The sequence below is a fragment of the Mesitornis unicolor genome, unplaced genomic scaffold, assembly GCF_000695765.1.
Source record: "Mesitornis unicolor isolate BGI_N332 unplaced genomic scaffold, ASM69576v1 scaffold42475, whole genome shotgun sequence".
NCBI classification, from domain to species: Eukaryota; Metazoa; Chordata; class Aves; order Mesitornithiformes; family Mesitornithidae; genus Mesitornis; species Mesitornis unicolor.
The window spans coordinates 12,300-34,427 of NW_010185614.1; the positions used below are offsets into that span (position 1 = coordinate 12,300).

Genomic DNA, 22,128 nt, shown 5'->3' on the forward strand with positions numbered 1-22,128 from the left:
AAAGTCATCTTCTGATATAGCAGCACTTTAGCAGTCAGCCGCGCTGAGTAGACCCTGTCTGAGATCAACCGCATGCCAACTTTGTTCCAGAAACAAGTTTGAGAGCCTCTCTCTTCAGCAAGTATTGGTTATGTGGATAGTTCTTTTGTCCTGGCATTGGCAGACAATTTAAATACTGCAGCTTAAATGAGTCCTGGGAACAAAAAACAGAACAAACCAAACAAACCCCATTCGTACTAAGCCTTTTAATGATTTAAAAGAACATCTGATTTTGTGTTTGAGAAAATCAAGATGGCCAATCTGACAGCTACAGAGCATCACTATATATTTACCAAACAGGATACAGGATATGCCCCATGACAGAGCATTTTCATGGGAAAATGTCACTGTGGACACCCCCCTGCAGAAGCTTGTGAGCTCTTCTCTGAAGTAATTTTTCTCAAGTACTAACAGTAATAGTGCATATACCCACCACCAAAGTGGGTAATCGTGCTATCCCCCTCCACTCATTTACATCAAATCCATTCTACAACTGACTCAAATACATGAAATACTATGTGTTTCCCAGATTGCGTTGGCCATGACAAAAGGGTAAGGTGAGCAAACCAGCCAGGCTCTGACATGAACAATTTAACATCCATGCTGTACTAGAGAGAACAACTAGGCTAGACCTTATCAGTAAATTATTTTGCACATTGATGTATCTCGACTTAATTTACCTGGGCTTGTGCCTCAGTGCCTCCTCCCCTAGCCAAACTGTTCTCTTGAACCAGCTTGCTGCAGTGAGAAGAATGGTCACCACTTCAGAGGGATGGAATAAAGCTGACATTTCTTGGCAAAACCCTCCTACCTGGTGACAACTGCCCAGGGTCAGGCCATCTGCATCCCCTTGTCAGGCAGCAGCTGCTCTACTCACTTTGCAGAAACCCTCTTCCTTCTGGACAGCAGTGATAGCTGATTTATTGATTATGATTGACAGAGGAGGAGGAGTTCTTCAAGGGAACTTACAGGTGCCACAGGCCACAAATCCTAAAATAAAGTCCCTATTCTAAGGTATGAAAACATTCCTGTCTTTTTACAGGACGTTGTAATTACCGTCCAACCAAGATAAGAAAGATCGATAGACTCAGCTAGTTATTCAAGCAGCGTGTTCACACTGCATCCACTGTCACCTCATTTAAATGTTTTTAATTTTTTTTTACCTGTGCGAGTGAGGTACAGTGTAGCATTATTTATCTTGAGATGTAGGTGTATGTTCTTGATGGGGAACGAGTGGATTCTGCTTGGGCAGCTGGGTCATTCAGAAAATCCCAGATGAGGATGGTGTCATCATGTGAGCTGCTGACAATCTGGAACTCATCAAACTGGAGTCGAAAGACTCTTCCAGAATGCTCCTAAATGCAAGTGGGAGACATAGCATGTTACTTCACAAATTTGGGCTTGAATTCTACTGTTATGTTCATTTCTCAGTAAACCCCACATGACACCATCAATCAAGCTTTCTTTCAGTGAAAAGGGTTTCCTATATCTGAGTATTTGGCCCATTACTCCTCAAATCCCAATACTGGACACATACTGTGCAGAACAAACCAAGCTCCCCCCACCACACGATTCAGACTGGCGAGTCTGACAGGAGCATCGTCTTCCTTGTGCCACAGCAAAACTCCTTCCCAAAATCACAGCACTCCCAGATGCAGCAGGTTACTGGGGAAAAGTTGAGAACTTAGCATTCAAGACTTGGCACCATTGCCACTGCTGAAGAGGAAAGAGCTTAATGCTGGAGGACATTAAGTAGCCTGTTGTAAAGTCCAGTGACACCGTAATAATTCCTCTTAAGCAGTTCTAAAAATGGACATTCTTTATAGGCAGTTTGCATTCTGCTCTGAGGCTGAGTGGAAATGTCATGACGATTTCTCAAGAGTTCAGACTGTAATCACCAGGAGGTAACGGCAAGATCCTGGATATCGCAGAGCAAACCCACTTACGGTTCCCCTTCTCTGTTGCCTACTTTTTCTTCATGCTTACACTGCTGCAAGAGTGAGCAGTGGCCTCCTTGGTCAGAAGGGAACAGAAACCATGTAAGTAGAGTGAGACCTATCTCTCCCATTAATATGTATTTCTCTTTAGCATTCACATGTTGTAAGGGATCTAGGGTTTAAATGCTTTAAAATATTTTTGTACTGAAAATACAGGTTTCTCAAATATTTAGACAAAAGAGAATTGTTAGCTACTAAATGGGAAGACTTTATCTTATGGCACAGGACTACAAAAATGCAGCTCAGTTTGTAAAGCACAGCAGCTGCTTTAAACTGAAACTCTGCATTTTAAAATTAAAATTAACTGAAAATACACACACACACAAAGGCAGATTCTTAAGATTTTTAAGATGAATTTTTAAAAAGGTTGAGTCACTGGAATCTTTCTCATCTTCTAAACATAACTCAAATTTTGTGTTTTTAACACCTTATGGGTTGTTATCTTCCCACCTATTCCGAAGAGAAATGTTTTTCCAGAGTCTGTGTTGTAGCAGTGAAGTGAAGTACTTGCAAAAAAAAAAAAAGTCACTGAGTCAGATTCACTGGGGACTGCTCACAGAGATGCTGAGAGAGAGAGGAGGAAAGGTACTTCCAAAGCCTGTCTCCAAAATTCCCTTTTTTTCATCCCAGTCCCTGTAGGCTAAGTAAGGTTGCCCTAGAAGTTGCACACAGCAGTTGCCCTTTGCTGTTGCAGTGGCAATATGCAGACTGTGCACCCTAAGTTGAGGCCACAAGGACCTGAACCTCATAAGGAAAGCTGAACTGTGTGCTGCTTCTACGCCTGGGAAGCTTCTGTCAAATTCATGTGGCCTCTGTTCCAGCTAACGGAAGACAAAATTGGAAGGGACCTGGCATGCAGCGAGCATTTGTTATCTGTGCACTTTCCTCCTACTGTTTGAAAATTGAACACAAGCAGCAGGAGACTCACGATGTTCATTGTGCAGCCAGGTTTAATTTTGGAGGCCGAGGGAAGAGAAAAAAAACCCCAAACCACGGGTAAGTGGGTATAAGGACGCCCTGTTGTCATAAACGTGAAAAGTCCTAAAAGCACCACAACAGCCTCCTCTGCCCCCCTCTTCTGTCCCCCTCCACTGCTATCAAACAGGGATTTACGAGTATCCATGCGTTGAGATTCCTACAGTGTTTCCATCCTACCGCTTCTGATTTATAATACAATTAGCTGGGGTACTTTGGCTGTCCACTGCTGGAAAATGCAGAGGAAATCACACCAGTTAAATTAAGTCTACAGGTTACTAGGCACACATTTGTCTCAGGCTGGAGCAGGAACACTGCTAATACCAAGCTGACGTCTTAGACTCTCAGGATATGTGCTCATGAGCACAGAGTTGTTCTATAGTTTGCAACTGGATGGCTGATGACAAAGGGGTTTTCTGGATTTCAGCCATGAAACTATTTGCAGGTCTATTTGGCTAACAAGAAGGTTTTTCAACATAGTACCTGCAGGCATCCAAGGCTCTCACCAACTCTTACTCTGCAGGTTATGGTCCAAACACACGATTGGAAAAGAGTTAGCATGGCTTAATGATCTACTGCCTGTCAGCTGAGACTCAGTAACCCTCACAGCCAGAACCAAATGTGAAGTAAAATACTTTAGTGAATCTACAGCAACAGTAGCAATTCAGGTAGTTGATGAGCGTGCAGAAGGTCAGCTAGCACAGCCCAGCTGGTGAGAGGTAACCACATTTTAGAGAATCAGACAGCCTTGGTATGATCTTGGTTTAGAGCACTGACTACAGTCCAGTGCCACAGCATGAAAAGATCTAGCATATACCAACTCCAACACTGCCCAAACATTACTTATCTAAAAAATAAATAAATTTAGTACTTCTTTTTTCAATGAGAATTTGGTACTAGTTTGAAATCTTCCTTTTTTTTCTTTTTTTTTTTTTTTTCCCCAGGGCAAGTGCTGTCAGAGCAGTAACAGTGCAAGTTTTTTGGGGGTGAATGTGATGGAGGTATGCTTCCACAGCCTTGGCTGTACTAGCATTTTTCTCACAACCTTCTCATATTATTCTAAGACCAGTGCAGAGTCACCGTCAAGCACGACTGTGAATGCCATTAACATTCACACAATGACATTTTAACCACATCATCATCAGCTCTGCACTAAGTATCAATGGACAGCATGAAAGTAATAGTTCCTGTTTAAGGATGATGCAAATCCACTGTATGTTTCAGTCTTTACCTTCTCTTTCCTTAAACACCCAAGAGCCAGTTAAAGCAATCCTAAGGGTATTATTGTTCTTGTTTCTCAAATTTGCAAAGTACTACTTTTCTTTAAGAAAATTAATGTCAACAATTCAGACAACGTACCATTACATCATCAGCTAAACACAGGTTAAAGTAAACTCACTGGCACATGGATTCCAAGAAGGACAAGTCTCAAATCACAGAACAAAACTGTGAAAAAGTGAAGAAAACCTCAACAGGTTTTAATTTTAATGATTTATAGTTTGCAATATTAAAAAAGAAGTTGGACACTCAAAGAAGCCAGACCCCTAGAAAAGATTTCAAGATCCTGCAGACTGGGGTTAAACTGCCTTGAGTCTTCATGGATCAAGATAGACCTGATCAAGCACACCTTTCTGGCCTCTCCACCCCCCCTACCAAAAGCTCTTACCACAAGGGTTCGCAAGCAGAGGGTCCCTGCTGGAGCACGGGGGTCCAAAGCAGCCACAAGATCCCATACTTTAATTTTCCTAGTAGTGAAAAAATAGACAAACACCATGGCTCTGTTAAAGAGAAAAGAGCTATGCTCACAAAAGAAAATTAACTGTTAGTACAGCTTAGCTAATACACCAGTTCAAGGAAAATTACAACAGTCCTTCTGCTCTTGAGACCTGGTTCTTGCATGTTCCCTTTGTAAAGCTTATAGAGCTTAATGGGAGAAAAAATATGCTGTCAAGAAAGTAAACTACCTAAAAAGCAGATGGTCATAACTAACAGAAACATGTGGGAGTGCAGACACCTAGTCTGCAATGGCAAATGGTCCAGAAGACATAATCACAGATGGGAAAGACTGTTCTTACCAGTGGCTCAGCTAGAAGAGGTTTCAGGTTGAGTTGGTCAGATATTCTTACAGGCTCAAGAACTGGACCACAGACATCAAATTACACTGACTTACTTCAAAAGATGAAAAAAAGAGTATACTTTGTAGTATGGTCCTGATTTACTGACCATGAAAAGGTCCTCTTGGTACGACAGACAAGGAGTCTAATATAAGGATGATATAGCCAAGTGGGATGTGAGACACTGAGACAGACAGGAAGATATAAAGTATTGACTGCACTGAGAACCTCACCCATCATATGCCCCGCTGACTATCCTCTTGTTATCAAAGCGTATGCATCTCACCAGTTCTTCATGGCCTTCCAGTACTCGTAAACATGCCCCACACTCAATATCCCACAGCCTGGAAAAGAGTAGGCAGAAGCACTAAGAATTTTTGAATATCTGATCACTGCAACGAAACATTTTGTCTTTGCTTGTAGTTAATGGGAACTTGGAAATAAAGATTATGATGAAACAACAAAGAAGAAACAAACTACATTCATCACTTCTTTTCCTGTTGCTAAGCAGATGCATTCTTTTCAACATGACCCTGTTATGTTACAATATCACATGGGCAATGAGTCAGTGATACAAAAATTTTAAGACCAGTTATGTTTGGTATCTACTGCTCTAGTAACACTGGATATCTCAGTTACCTCCACAGTGAGTTTCATAAATTTATTTTACTGAAGTTGATTTTTCACAAAAGCATCGTTGCCTTGATTTTAATACATTAAGAAAGGGAGACTTACCAATCCCTTTGGCAGCTTGTTTCAGTTGGTAAGATCACCTTCACAGGGCACAAGCCCCTTTCTGTATTCCTACATGCCTACTTCTGATTTGAAGACTACCATTAGACAGATTAAGACATCAATACAGTGGTGAAAGGTACAAGAATGAACAAGCCCTTTTTATTTGTCATTTTTCCCACTAAAGGTAAGTTTACTCTGTAATCTAGGCACCACATGCATAAGTTAAAATGGACGCTCTATGGTTATTATGTTGTAATGCATTTTCCTCTTGCTCTCAAATAATTCTTGTGGCTCTCAGCTAACTGTTTCTAATAATCCAGTATTTTAAAAAAGTTCTGGCACCAAAACCAGTACACAGTATCCCATTAAGAGATCCAGCAACGTAACAACTCAACTGTAAATAACCCACGGTTTGGGGCTTTGTGAAGGGTTTTTAGCATGGAGAATAAATAAAAATACATTAAATTTTACACTTATACACTACTTTGAAAAATACTTAAGAAACACTTGAAACAGTTATGACAGAAGTCTTATCTGCTTTCCATACTTTTGTCAGCTCTTTGACATGACTCCCAATTACCATGGATAAGGAAAGATTATTTGCTTACAAGAACTGAAATTCTGTGGACATGTATTGTCTAGAGGTGTTCAACCTCTGGCTGAGACATGCTCTGCTCCTACAGAAATCCTTTAATAGCGGTATCTGCTGCAGCTCCCTGACACACTGCTGCAAGAAAGCAGTCACAAATGTTTTTGAATGCTCATTCAATTAGTGTTCAGATTGACATGAACTTCACAGTAGTGAGAAATATGGGTGGTTCATGGAATTTCTCTGGGTGAAACATCTCGAAGCAGCAGAGCTGCTGAGGGGTCAGGTCAGTTTTCCTTGAGAGACGGACAAAGAAAGAGATAAACTGTCCCCATATATTTTAACTCCTGAGGGCCCCCAGGGAATAATCCAGATCCAGTGTATGTGTGTCCAAGGTTGGTGGATAACGACTGCAGCTGTCCTGCCATGACAAGCTGCTCTCACTTTGCACCACAGAGGAAAGAACAGGACTCTTTCATCACTGTAGAACTGGGAAAGGATTTGTCTATGCACACGTTTTGAGGCCAAGACAGAGCACAAGGTGATTCTTCGATCTGTGAAGTTGATCTTTCAGGAATCTGTGAAGATCCCAATAGTTTTCACTCCAGTCAAGGTCAGCCAAAAGCACTCTGGCTGGTCAGAGAGCATTATGTCTCTCAAGGACTATAAACGAGACAGGCAATGCCAGAAAGGAACTGGTGCAGAAAGGTTTGAAGAGCAATCTTGTGCCAGGAACTTTCATGCCATGTGTTTCTATTCCTTGCCATCAATCCTGAGATCACCAGCAGTTAATTTGGGCCTGTCTTCTCAGGTCTCAGTTTGAGGTTTTACCTGAATCTGGATGGGATTAGAAGAGATGATCATGCCCTCAGCCTTGTAGGGAATGGGCCTTCATGTACAAAAGGGATAACTGCTATGTAAGAGCAGAACTGGTGCCAAGGGTACTTCCCAGATTTGATAACCTTCTCAAATTTCTACTCCTTTAAATAGTCAAAGGACCAAATAGTAAGAGAACTACTCTTAAGGCTTGAGAATTAACTAAAAAAAAACCCACTACAAAGTGTACGCAGTCAAAAACACTACAGCTCTTCCACTTTATAGCTTTAGGAGAACCTCTGGAAGTAGAGGGAGGTCTGCAATTATCTCAGCCTTTAATTCACTTGAAGTCCTGGCAGAGATGGAAGAGGTACAGAAGGCAGGCAAGGCTGAATCCTGATATCTTAAACAGCATCAGATCCCCGTGTGCAAGCACTGGAGGTTGAATACACACATGCAAATCAACTACTCGTTTAAAAATTAACCAAAGATGATGTAGTATGATTCTATTTCCTATTCTAAATTATCTTTTTTATTTTTTTTCTACAGCATGTTTGTCTGTAGCTATTAAGAATTTTGTCCCTAAAGGCTAAGATACTGAAGTGACTGGATCAAACTTGATGGGCCAGTTTCTACCAGATGGAAATTGACACAATGCTAGCAATGCCTATGTAGCTGTGTCCTCTTAACACTGGTGAAATTTCTGGCCTAAATACTTTTTATACATGGAGTCTCCCACAGAAGAAAGATACTTGTTTCTCTGCTACTTCACATGTCTGTATGTTTGCAGTTGCAAAACTAGAAATCAGAGCCATCTTTTGGAAAAAAGTTTCCCTGCCACTGAGGAATGACAAACTTCAAACTCTGTATCAGGAGGCAGCCTCTACTAAAGGTCAACACACGACATCTGGCATTTTACAGTGGATTAAAAGCAAACATGCAATATACCAAGACACCCACAAAGATGACTTAGTAACCTGTCCTTTCTTAATCACCCTTCCACCGACTCGTGCTCTCTGCTATTGGCTGGGAGAAAACGATGTTGAACAGGTAAGTCTTGTGCCTTGCCCACACAGTTGCCAAACTTGACTTTTGTTAAGATTCACTGCCAACATTCCTGAAATTCTAGCACAATTTATCTGTCAACTAGGGATTTTGTCCAATGTAAGCATAAAAGTAACTGTATTCCTTTGGTGTTATCACTATCTCTACATTTATTTTTATTAGCGTTGCAAGTCATATCTTAAATCATTTCCTAACTGCTGTAACATTTAACTGTTTCTTATTCTAATTCTGAGACCAAATTTCATCATACAATTCCAGAGGCTTATTTGATTCTATTTTAAGTGCAGGAGTTCTCACCATGTTTAAGTAGTGCTACTCTTACACAATGCCTGTAATACCTTTTCCCCTGATTAAGAAGCAGAAGTTCTGGCTCACTTGGTCACGCTCTCAGACAGCCCTGTATTAAAATCCGGCACAATGACCTGGTGATGTCAACCAAAGGATGATCATTTTCCTACCGAATGCAAAGCAGGGAGAGGCAGAGTGTTTCAAGCAAAGTCCACAGGCAAACAGTAGCATGAATCACTCTCACTGATGAAAAATTATTACTGACATGCAAAGTGAAGGGTTTCTGCTTACACTGTCCATCTTAATTTTTATCAGAAGGCAGACAACTATTCAAAGCCATGACAAAGACAAAAGGGAGGTTGCTCTTACTCCTATTTGCAACACAGAGCCATTTCCCTATGTCACATACACTGCTATTCAAGCTTGCTCCGTACACCCCAAGATTAGTGGGACATCCGTCTGCCAGCAGCTGCAGGATGTAGGGAGAACTCCTGGCTCATGATACCAGAAGGAGTTAAATCTCAGATTGCAACCAGGGCAGCTGGAGAAGTGCAAAAGGCAGCAAACTGAACTTCATGCTCTAAACCAGCTGTTCCAAACTTAACCAGGTGCCAAGTACCAACAAGAAGAGTTTGGCTAGAGCCCAGGAGGATTTTTGCAGAGGATTAAATGCCTCTTACTGCAAATCTGACCCCTTTAACTAGACACGTAGCCCAATTAGAATATCACAAGAGGACATCACCGAAAGTGGTATTTGCCAGCTCTTTCATACATCAGAATTGCCAGAGCAATGCGACTTGTTGATCACTATGGGACTCTTGGGATACAGAGGATGAAAGACAACACAGTAAAACAGGGTTCTAATATCTCTTTCCAGTAGTTCCCAATGTTCTATACCAAAGAAAGCATATTTCAAAGACGACAAGGGCACAGAGCACTTCAGGTGCCTAACCTCTGCACATCCCAGGGAATCAGAGACAATGTGCTTGCACAGAACTCTGCAATGGGAAGTGTGTCTCTCACCTGATAGTATTATCTGAAGAGCCGCTCACTACTAGCCTGTCTCTGTACTGCAGACATGCAATGCCTCGTTTGTGGCCATTTAAGGTGCGCACAAATTCGCAGGTACTAGTGTTCCATACCTGTGACAGGAAGGAGGGAGGGAACCACACAGAGACAAAATTATTAGGAAGAGACGAACAAAAACTGGTATCTGTATGATATACAGATGCATCCAGAATGCTCTTAATTGAAGATGCTATCATTAAGACTGGGAAAATTACCCCTCCGATGACTTGTGACTACAGTCTGCAACTGTTAGCAGCTTCGGTCACCATACACAGAAGATTTTTGCCATACCATATGAGAATTAACTTCCAAAATCAGCTTTTAGCACTCTCAGGCTATGATTTAGTCTACGCAGGATCTCGATTTTCCTCAGTTTTAATGCTACAGATTGGGATCATAGCAGTAACACATAAGTGACTCCTATCCACTCACTTTCACTTTTGCCCCCATGCTGCCCTTACAACTGTTCGAATGACTGATGCTGAAACAGATTATGGAAGTGGTCAAGTTGAAAAAGAACACAGAAAAAGAAGTTCTTTTTCAACTGCATCTGTACTTGGATCTGATTTGCCATACAGCTTTGTAAACAAGTTGTGCAAGCTCAAAAGAGTAGGGACGAGTGGAAATGAGCCGCAGGAAGAACACCGCTTCTAAAGGAAGATCTGCCAAGGACCATCTTCCCTGTCTGGTCACTGTTCTTGGTTATTAAATACCCCAGTGTTGCAAATAAAAAGCCTCTGAAACACCTCACCTTTATAGTTCTGTCACCTGATGCTGATACAATGTACTTGTCATCAAAGTCCACTACATTGACAGCAGCTCGGTGCCCTACTAGCACCCTCCTCAGGGTGATGTCTGTTGGTGAAGCCATGTCCCACACAGCAATGGAGCGGTCTTTGGAGCACGTCACCATCATGCCGTTATTGAAGCGGAGGTGCAGTACTGCTTCGCAGTGGTGTATCAGTGTATTCAGCATCTCGCCTGCGTTCACGTCCCACACCCTGCAGTTGCAAATTTCAAACCAGAGAGAAGAAAGTTCAAAAACTGCAGTGTATTTTTTGCAGAGTGAGAGACAGACAGGGAGAGGCAATTGACACTCTAGCAACATTACAGATGCAAACGCCACAAGTTTTATCTACATCTATTAAATAGTTCATTAAAAGATGTATTATATAAACCTGTTGATTATGCATACATTGAGACAGTCCAGCAGCCAAAATCCCTGCAATGCAGTTAACACCATAAAAATAACCCAGCCAGGAAAAGTGTTCTTTAATTAAGGGAATTTAGTGCTGATGAAAGGTGTGAGATTGACGGCCTTAAAGACTGATGTTTCCTGATAGTGTCAGCCCGCCACACACTCTGTTTCCAGTCAATGAGTACTTAAACATGACCTGTTGAGAAGCATGTTCAGAGACATGTTTAATTTCTGACCTCTCTCGCAGGACTATCAGCTCAAGGGATAATTTAAACAGAAGCAGAAGACAAGATAATGCTTTTCAAACAAATACAAGTAACTGCCACAAGTTGCATCACGAATGCATTTACCTTGCACTACATCTGGTACACAGCTACATTTCAGGAATGCGCTTAATACCCAAACTAAGACAGAGCATTTATGGAACCAACTGTTTCAGCTGAAAGATAATTTAAGATAAAAAAAGTTTGACAAAGGTTTCATACAGAACCTTTATGACTTGAAATTAAGATTTCAAGCCTTAAAAAATGTTTATTCTGAGCTATACTGTTAGCAAACTTCTTTTGCCCTCCAGAAAGAGATTTCTTTTGGCACTGTCACTCCAGATACACTATGTGAGAGCAGAAAATGGCTGCATTACCAGGCACATCGGACACTGCAGAAGTTAAAACTTTCCTCTGTCAATAAGGTGAGCAGTAAGAAAAGGCAAGATGTAAGGAAGACTTCTAATGTCTTATTTTCTCACCTAGAGGGGCTGAAGTGCATCAACTTATGGGCTATAAAGGACAAAGTAAACTCCATTCCAGTTACAAAATGCAAAGGAGAAAAACCTGCAGATTAAAGACCTGAGACATTAGCATATGAGCAGTCTGCAGACAGGGTTGCCAAACTGAACAGGAGCTGGAGACCTACTGACTTCTTTGGACAAGTGCATCCCTGAGACCTCAGAAGCATTAAAAGCCCATCTGTACCATCTATTGGATGAAGCCTCTCTTCCTGAGGAGACCCAAGGATAAAAGTGATGCATCCTATGTGCCTCTGGGGTCTGTGCAAACATTTATAGATACAGTGGGAAACAAAGCATTTCTGGGCAAGACGCCAGTTTGCAATTTGGCCTGCCTATCCTGATACGGAAGATGATAGTGCTTGTTACAGAAATCAGCCTCTCCTTTTGCGATCTGTTTAGCACAAGGCAGTTCCCACAGTCTCCAGGCAGGCAGTGTTGCTGAAATCCTGGAGTCCTACTAATGATAGGACCCCAAAATCTAGCAGCACAAGACTGCATGCATCACACGTAAGGAACTAAATTTAATGGTTATTAGCTTAACAGTGGTAGTTTACATGCAAGCGTGGTGGTAACCATGAGGAGCTTGCAGCCATAGGAACACACACTAATAGCTTCAGAAAAGGCCACTGACACAGCTTCTTGTTGTCTGTACTTCACTGCAAGGGCAATGTTTGTACTCTGACGAGAAGAGACTATATAACATCATGGAGAAGACAGACTTGCTCCTTCACATCTAAGTTTATATTGCCATTCGCTAACTCGTATTTGCCTGTATTCACACTGCAGGTCTTAGACTCTCTGGGATCCTGTAATATGTCTAGTTGACTTCACATCTGCACAACACGCACCACAAGTGCTGACTTGATGTGTCCAGCCTTTTACTGGAAGGAAAGCAAAGTTAGAAAGATTGAATGAAAAGAAACTTCATGCTGAAATGTAATTAAATCTAGAAGATCTAGTCATACATTTTGTGTTAAAATTAAGTGACAACGAATGACTAAACCTTCAGATTTGCTTTGTAAACGGCAACCAACATTTAAAAAGTTATTCTGAGGGAGAATTAAAACATTCTCAGGGAATGTCAAGACATGCAAAACCTTGGTGAAATGCCAGATGGCCTTCCTAAGTCATCTTGACTTTGACTGGCCTTTGCTTAGGTTCTCACTTTTCCTTGACAGCCATTTGTATGGACATCTGATAAACAAGAGCAGTACAATCCTGAACAAATATGCTGAACTTCATGAAACCGATTGAACAGCACACATTTAAGATCATTTCAGTGGCCTACAAGGCTGAGATCTTAAAGGCAAACAGAAAGCTTTGAATCATGAGCACACACCTGACCGTCGAGTCCGAAGATCCAGTAATGATCACTCGTTCATCGTACTGGAGGCACAGGACAGAACCCGTGTGTCCGGTGAGAATTCGCTTGCATTCCAACGTATTCTTATCCCAGATCTAAGACAGAAAATATTCAAAACCAGACATCTCAGTAAGGTTTTAATGTTTCAGCACCTACTGTTTTGACTGGTCAGTTTTTTACTAAAATGCATCATACATAGTGCAGTCAGAACATTGTTAGTGGCATCTGTAGTCTTCTACAGCCTCTTTGGAGCAATATATTAACATCTTCAATGTTACTGGCTTTACTATGAACATAGGTTTTACCCTTCTCATCAGGGTAGAGGGCACAGTAATTACATTGCCTGTAATTACTGATGGACAAAAATTATGTTACTGAAGTCCATTTGTAAGAAAACAGCGTCTCTCTTGCCAGACAAAAGAAGAAGAGATGCTGTGCAGGTGTGAGATGGGAGTAAGGAGGCAGCTAGGTAACTAACAAGAAACTGAGTACACGTCACTGAAATTAGGACACTACTATTTATTGTATAGGCACTGCATGCCATTAGTATGCCATTTTGGAGGATTCTCACCTTAATAGTATTGTCTCGTAGGCCACTTACTATCTTCTGATCATCATACTGTAAACAATAAACCCCTTTACTTGTCTCGCTTCGGCAATGGATCCTCTGTAAACTGTGCCTTCCACACCGCCAGTTTGACTCTATTGTCTTAAGGAGAGACAGGAGACAAAATAGAAGTAAAAATAAAGCACGGAACTATCTCCTTTTTTTTCTTTGAGTAGACAGCAGATACTTTTCTTCACACTTTGTCCTGCAATCAGGACATTACTGCTTTCTAGAAGTAACACATGTATTAAAACGAATTAAATGGACAAAAGCCTAGAAAATACATCATTGCTAAACTCAACTGTGATATTGGGAATGGTGAGGGAAAAGTGACCTAAAAGTTCTTTTCCAACCTTTAACCCTCTGTGACTCAACAACCAAACAACTGAAGAGAAAGTCTCAGCTGAGCTCTAGTAAGTGTTTGTACAAACTTGTCACAACAATGCCTGAGTGCTGCTTTTGCCATTAGGAATCTTCCAGAACATGGCATTCTGCTCACACTAGATACAAGGCAACCACACTCTGCTGCTTACTGTTTCCCTGGGTCTTAGAATTGCAGTCTTTAGCAATGCACTTGCTCCCTGGCTCAGTTCCTGACACCCCCTGTAACATTTTATTAGGTCTCATCTGCACTGGGTGGAGCAAAGTAACATGGAACAGAGAAAAATCAAGATGGTACGGTGCTGCTGTGACATCCGATGTGTAAGGTGTAGAGACTCCACCTGCAAACAGCTCTCTGAACAATCCAATCTGTCCTCTGTCTAAAGCAGCAGTGAAGCCCGGAACCTTTTGTAAATATCCTAGATCTACAAACTTCAGACAAACACAGATGCATCAGATTTAATGAAATATTTAATTAGAATGAAATATTCTCATGAATTAATCAGGGAGATGAAAAAAAACCAAAACAACAAAAAAACCCAAACACCACCACATTTGGAAGCTGTTTCTTACCTCTATGTCCTGTATAATTTTGGGGTAAAGTGCTCTGTAGAAGGAGTTGGGTGGTGCAGTCCCATCAGGAGGTTTATTTTTAAATAGATATTGTCCCCTGAAAGACAAAGAACACTCTCATTGAACACAAATAATGTTTCAGCATTTTGGAGAAAGGTCCTCCTGGCATTTTACAAATGGGTAACCACTATTGAAAAACACAGACATATCCATATTCAAACTTTCTCAGTAAGATGGGGTGGTTGCTTGTTATTTTGCCCTGCAACATGTCAGTGTTGCACTTAACACTGAAATACTCATGAAAAGTCTGTGCTTAGTCACTCAGTGAAGGGAAATACATCCTCTATTATGGACATGAGCCCATTCAACTTAACAGGAGGTGAGAATGGCTCCTGCCTGCAATACACATATACATATCAGAGGTCACCTTTAAAATAAAGTGTACAAAGAAAAGGAAAGAAACCAAGGAACCCTCAAACTCACTACACATTCAAGGCTAGCATTTATCTGCATTAGCAGGAACAGTATCAGTTTTGGTACATGGACGTTTTACTGCTACTGCTATATTTTGGTAAGCAACACTTCATCTGTGGTGCCTCTGTCATATCAACACTGATTTGGAATACTCATATCCCAAGCTAGATTTTTGCAACAAAAAAAAATCCGTAAACGGCAATCACTACCTGCTGTGTAAAAAACTTTAATTCCTCATCCTGAAGTTAAGAAGCCACCAAACACGGTGTGTAAGCTAGTAAACCCCACCATGGGCGTACTAACTGCTGCTCTGCCTGGCAACATGCCTCACAAAATGGAGAAAGGCACAAATGCCTCTGAGTGTAATCCTGGCATCAGAGGCACAGAGTTTACACTGGGCCAGCTCACCACTTCTCCCTCCCTTGCCCCATTATTGCATAATTAATTGTCCAATACTTCCTTGTGCATTTCTTTCTTGTCCTTTCTATACAGTATACCTTAAAACTCATTTGGGACACTGTACATTTGCTGCCCTGATGTACTTGAACTAGGGAAATCACAACAATGAATGAAAATTTTTAGGTTTTAAAGTGGTAGCAAACTATAGGACTGAAAAAACCCAAAATGACAAACGCTCAAGAAAAGAACTTCCAATAATACTTGAAATAAAGTAAGTATGACTTGAGAGAAAGGTGCTTTCCACTCTGGATAGAGCAATCATCCGAGTCTTCAAATACAGTGATCAGCAGCCTCTCATATGGGGACAAATATAGGTGAGGAAGGGACACATGGATGCAGGCAAACCGCTAACTAGATGTTTGCCTATTTACTGTCATCTAAGCTGGAAGTGCATACAAGACCCAGGGAGACAAAAAATGCTTCGAAGACACACAGAATATCTAAGACATCCTGGAAGACTTGTGGTAGGTCTATGAAACCTGTATACAAGCCTACATGCCCGAAAAACTGTTGATTGTTTGCAACTGTACTAGCTGACCTAACACAAGGTCTTGTTGCTACCCATGCGCCCTGCCCTGCTGCATATAGAGTCAGTTGTTTACGGTTCAGCCAAAGGATTGCTTGGAATTTCCATGGCATCCCAGTGGCCACTGTGCTGTGGCTCTGGGATAAAGGCAACTATTGTTTGCAGGTTTTGATGACTGGCCAATTCAATCAAGTATTCAGATGGACACAATCCTGCCCAGATTTTGGGCTTCTGTTTTCTATTTCTCTAAATCTGCGTAACCCTTACTGCTTCCTGGCAAGCTGTCAGTGAAGGCTCCAGTGTTGTGGAACTGGGTGTTTCTGTTGTAAATCGCGACCTGCAAACACCAAAATTAGGCAGCCCACGTGCAAAGTGAGGAGCTGTAAGCTAATAGCACCAGTCCTCTATCATTCTGAACTGTCCAGCCAGTCACCTCCCTGTGCCATGCACAGCCTTAGCATTGATTACAAGCTATAAAGCTCTACATGGCAGAGATGCAATACACTGGATATTTCTTGTCTGCCTCTCTTAACCACCCCACCGTGGTGCAGTTGTATCTTCTAGAGCTAAGCAGAGGGCAATCTGAAAGACAGGGCACAACTGTTCCTGTTGTGTCAAAGTCACCTCCAGCATACAGTGTAAACCTGAAGGAGAGCAGTAACAGAGTGTGCCTGTTCTTTGAGGTGAAAAGCAGGATTTTGCAACTGTTTTTTAGCAACGTCCTGCTGTCTGCATGACTAGTAATCAGTGCTAATGTTACTTCTAAAATCTGAAAGGAGCCACTTGAGATCTATCAGTTACCATCTCTGACAAGACGTAGAGAATGGCTAAAGTTCCACAGAACAGGAAAAAGACAAATGTAGCTCTCGCTTTTTTCAAAAAATAGGAGGCAGACCCAAATAGTGGGACCGTTCAACTCAACTCTGACACCTTGGTGGTTCTAGAGCACACAGTCAATCAGATGAGCACCTAGAGGACGACAAGGTGACAAACAACAGGCAACACTGATCAATCCAGAATACACCATGACAAAGTGACCTAATTTCTTCTCACAGGCTATTCTCATGACTTAGCCAGAAAAGTATGATCTTGGAAGAGCTCAATGGTGAACACACAAATGGCTGGAAAGCAGAGTTTACTGATGGTGCACTGTCAAACAGGATGGCAACTGCAATCTTGCATGGAGTCTGTCCTAGATGTGTCATTATTGAGCACTTCCATTAAAGAAAAAGAATGGAACAGAGAGTACAATTATTGCCTGGTCATTGATACTAAAGCTGGGAGAAGCTACAAGCACTTTGGAGGACAAGATTAAACTCATAATGCTCCTGACAAAATGGAGAAATACCAAGCAATAAAAAGAACCTAATTCAATAAGGACAAGTGCCAAGTTCATCACTTAGTAACAACATTAAGCATGCAAGATGAGGAACAAGGACTAAGCAGAACTTCCACAGAAAGGATAATTAAGTTTTCTAACAGTACTATACCACTGTCATAAAAAAAAGAGCACATATTCTACTGGAAAACATAAAATGGAGTGTCCTCCATATGGCATGCAAAGCAATGCTTCCCACACCACCAAACTCTGGTGGTGCCTCAGCAGAAGAACGACACCCAACTGATCACACCATCCTCCAAGAATGGATTAGAGTAACTGGGGAGGGTCTAAACAAAAAACCAAGAATGACAAGAAGACACAAGATTACAGTTTGTTAGTGCATTCAACAAGTAGGAAACCTGACCATCTTCCATACAAAAGATTACGGCAAAAAGAATGAGAAACTGGCCTGTGTGTCTGTGTAGGCTAAAGATAACATGCCAGATTGTAGCTAGGAAAACAGCCTAGATTTTAGGAATATCTTTCTAATGCTAAAGTTAGTGAAACAGTGGAATTGCTTGCCCAGGAACAGCCCGGGGAATCTCCATCAGTGAAGATTTTTAAGAATAAGTTAGACAAACATCTGGCATGACTTCAGAGAAAATTGGCTCTGCCTTTGGGAAGCAGGAGGGACTAAATAACCTCTCAAGGTCCTCTCTGGACTTCCTGTGACCTCAACAATACAGAGTAAAACCAGAAGTCCTGGGGAGAATAAGGCACTAAAAGAGATGCTGAAGTTACCACTGTCATGCTTGTGATTATTTTACACTTTTTATAAACATTACATTATTGGAAGCAGATCAACATAGTATTTATTTTTAAAGGATGTTTCATAATCCTGATTTACTAGCCTTTACTTCCTAAGACAAACAGTATAACAAAATTAACCATAAAACAGGAGTCTTTGTTTGCAACTCTGTATCTTTTTCTTTTTAATAGCAACCAAAATGCCTGAGCTGTCACTTTTATCTTGTTTATGAAATATTCATACCCAGCTTCCTTTCTGCCAACATCCTAGGGACACCCTTGGAAAAGAAAATTATGTATTAAAGGACATACCCCTGAGAGAGAAAGTTCTAATGAAATGTTAACAGAGCAGCTTCAAACTTGAGTGAGACCCACACTGTAGTAAGGCTATTCCAGATGATTATTAACTAATCTATCTGCATTTCTAAAGTCCCCTATTCTCCGTGGTACCTACCCTCAGCTTCCAGTTTGAAATTAAACAGATATCTAATAGTGAAAATCTGCTGAGGAAAACAAACAGACCTATCAGGAAACAACTAATTCATAGCACATGCTGCCCCACTGCCACCCCTAGAAAAGCTCTTCTGCTCTGAACTGCTGACTAGTTTAAGGTTCCCCTGGGGTGTACACAGCTTCTTAATTTGAACTGAATGACAGTTGGGTGTAAAAATCTCTGGCTGTAGAACTCACTTGTCACAGCGGGATAAGAGCGTGATCAGATGAGGAAGGTGAGGAAAAAACCCCCACACTGCCTGCATAGCCAAATGATGCCCTAACTGCTTAAATCAAAATTCGGGGGTTGAGCAAATGTCAGGTTTGGGATCGACATGATGTTTCAGGGTGCTAAACAGCCCTCTTCAAACGTGGTTTGAAACACGCTTGGTTTGAAATACTGTCCGGAATGGTGGTGAAAGAGAAGAAGCAGCTTGCTCACCATCCCCTTCTCTCTGACAAGCCCCTCCACAGGGAGTCTGTCCTGACCATTCTCTCGATGAGCTTCTTCCACAGCATGCCATCTGACGTCACCCGGTACCACTCCTTGCACACCAGCTCAGCCGCACACAACGATTTGGCATCCAGGTATGACAGAATGTTCTCAGCAATGTGATCCAATCCCCGAGCTGGGGGAGGAAAAAAGAAATGGATTACTTGCTGGGGAGACACAGAGTTGGCTGGTACAAAGACAACCTCTCTTTTCATCTACTCTTCCGCATGCAGAGCTGGACCAAATGCACAGAAGAGCACTTGCAGCTAAGTTCAGGAGTGAGCAGCGTTCTCCAACTTCCTTTGGATATAACAAAACAAGTCATTAAAAATAATAAAGAATCCAAGAAGTCATTCCAATCTATTTCGATGGGTTTTAGCACTAGGGGGATATTCTATGGATGGCATTTCCAACTCAGCGACGCAGCCCCCAAAATCTCTCTATATTAGGACCATTTCTCATCTCACTGCTACAGCTGTTCTCATGTTCCAACGGCTCAAAAGCTGTTTTTGCTAAAGCAGTAGCTTTTAAACGTAATGAAGAAAAAAATATATATTCCCAATGTGTGCCCTGAAGGGTAGTGGTACCTTTAGACATGGGGGAGGGAAAGATATGCAGATGCACAGAGAAGTGGAAAGAGAAGGAGAGGCTGTGTAAGAAGAAAGTGAAGCAGGTTTGCTAGTTTCATTTATTTTAGCAGGTGGAGGAAAAATATGCACCAAAATGCTTTAATTTGCAAATATTTTCCAGTGTGAAGAACCAGGATTGGCTTTGCTTCAACATGGCTGGAGTGAAATGTAAAGTAATTGCCTGGTTAGGACCAGGCAGCCCAATGTAATGTCTGCGTAGCTGGGAGCCAGAGAAGGTTATGCTATGTTTCTTAACTGGATGGATGTATCCAGTAAAAATGTGCCCTCACCCACTCAAATTTAATCATCAGCAAGACTTCAGGAAAATAAGATGCCTTTTAAATGAGATACTACATAAATACAGCTTCTCTTGGAGGCTGTTTAATTCACAAATGAGACACAGCATCAAGAGATTCTCTCACTTCACCTGTCAAATTTCAGAGGTTTTGTTAAAGTTGTAGTTTAGACCCCATCATCTCTCAGGCATAATGTTCAAACCAACCAAAAAGGAAGCATGGCAGATTGGTATTACATGCATCTTCCCTCTGGTTCACATCTGGGACAGAGTTAAATATGTCTTTTCTTGCCTTTAAAAACAACAGCCTCAAAGACCAGGCCCTGCTTGTGACAGAGAAAGAAAAAGCAGCAATTTTTGGTGCTGTTTTTTACAGTCACATGTCCACGCTTCTGCAAACCCAAACCGGGGGCAATCAGGTGATTCTGATTAGAGTTCATGAGACACAAAAAGCCCAACCTTTGTTTTCATTAACTGAAAGATCTCAAAATTATCTCTCAATGCATGAAAATGAGAAACCTCAGCATGTCTCCTCATGCTCCTTTCAAACATCCTAAATTTATAATACACGTTGGGTGAGACATTCTGCCCAGCATTTTATGCTTCCATTCACACAGTAGAAAAAGCACGTGAATGATACCATGCACAACCAGAGAGTGCAGAAAGAGGGCTGACATTTCTTATCTTTATAGATGCAAAATTAGATGTCAACGTGCAAAATAAAAGCATCAGCAGTCTTTATTATGTATTTAATCTGAAAAGGTATATACAGCCACTATATAAAATTATTTTAAAAAATAAAAACCCCCGTGTTTGTAAATTTAGATTGACACAACAGCAATTTGTGGAAAGAGAGATACAATGTTTTAGTGAATGTGAACTGGAATTTACAGAAATTCCACAATTTGGCAGAGCAGACATGGACATTATGCCCTCCTTTCCCACCCTGACACCTGCAGCCCTGAGCTATCCTCACTGGGTCGAAATGGTGTATTTGCTTTCCAAACTCTGCTGTTTCCATTGGGCCCACAGACATTTACAGACCCACCAGCACATTTACAAATACCTGTCTGTGTAGTATCCATAGCGGTGGCTTTATGTAAGCAGCATGACAGCAAGAAATTCTTTTATGCAGGGAACAAACGGGTGGCTTTAGGAAGCAGGGCTACCCTGCATAAACCGGGCACAGCAAACTTCACCCACAAGTCCGCCCCTACCCACCCGCCCTTTATGGATCATCAGTAGTTGCACTTTAGATCTTGCTGCAATGAGGTGTAACTACTTCCATGACTGTAAGTCACCCTTTGACATTGATCCTAGACCCCTTCTAATGTTTTGGCCTCTCCTTCTCACATTTGTAAGTGGAAGGGCAAAGCTCTTTCGGCCTGGCTGCAATCTCAATTTCATTATGAAGTTCCTTAGGAACAGCACAACTCACTGAGACATAGATCTAACAAAGCATCTCTTCCTTAAAAGGGAGAAATTTCTGCTCACAAACATTTCTGCTAAATCAATGTGAAACACGATTAGCCCTTGAGTTCTCCATACCAACAAGAATGTTTCAGTTATTTCACACATGAAACCCTTGTAAAAATGACTTTCTTAATAAAAAATGTTAAACAGCTTGGAAATGCTAAGCAGGGACCTTATTTTTCAGAAACAGAACAAAGTTTGTTAAGTACACAGTTAAGCTGTTTTTCAAACAACCTTAATTCTGTCCAAAGTACTGGGAAAATAATCTGAGCCAATTTTACTCTATATATTAGTAAAGCAAACTCATGATCTAAAACTACCTTTAATTCTGGTCACTCTTTGGGATAGCGCTAGGAGGACAGAGATAAGATGCCTCATGATTTTGAAGTAGCTTTATTGTTCTATTTACTCAAGGGGGAGAGCAGGAGAGAGAATGAAGGATTAAAAATGAAACCAGAATACTGAACACTTGAGAATTTCAGAAAGCTAAAAAATACTTGAAGAGTTCAGGGATTTTTTTTTTTATTATGTGACTTCATTGAAGTTTTAGGTTCATCACTCTTT

General features: G+C 41.3%; 1 protein-coding gene across 1 annotated transcript in view; it reads right to left on the minus strand.

Moving 5' to 3' along the window:
* Positions 1 to 1,176: 1,176 nt before the first annotated feature.
* The window catches only part of BTRC (beta-transducin repeat containing E3 ubiquitin protein ligase), a 65,370-nt gene continuing 44,418 nt past the window's right edge, over positions 1,177 to 22,128 (minus strand). The window contains exons 4-12 of the mRNA XM_010184898.1: positions 19,117 to 19,303; positions 14,596 to 14,692; positions 13,606 to 13,743; positions 13,011 to 13,129; positions 10,438 to 10,687; positions 9,642 to 9,760; positions 5,359 to 5,469; positions 4,678 to 4,756; positions 1,177 to 1,394 (exon numbers count right to left, since the gene is read on the minus strand). Coding sequence (XP_010183200.1) covers positions 1,233 to 1,394; positions 4,678 to 4,756; positions 5,359 to 5,469; positions 9,642 to 9,760; positions 10,438 to 10,687; positions 13,011 to 13,129; positions 13,606 to 13,743; positions 14,596 to 14,692; positions 19,117 to 19,303 — 1,262 coding nt within the window. The 3' untranslated portion in view covers positions 1,177 to 1,232. The remainder of the gene's footprint in view (positions 1,395 to 4,677; positions 4,757 to 5,358; positions 5,470 to 9,641; positions 9,761 to 10,437; positions 10,688 to 13,010; positions 13,130 to 13,605; positions 13,744 to 14,595; positions 14,693 to 19,116; positions 19,304 to 22,128) is intronic.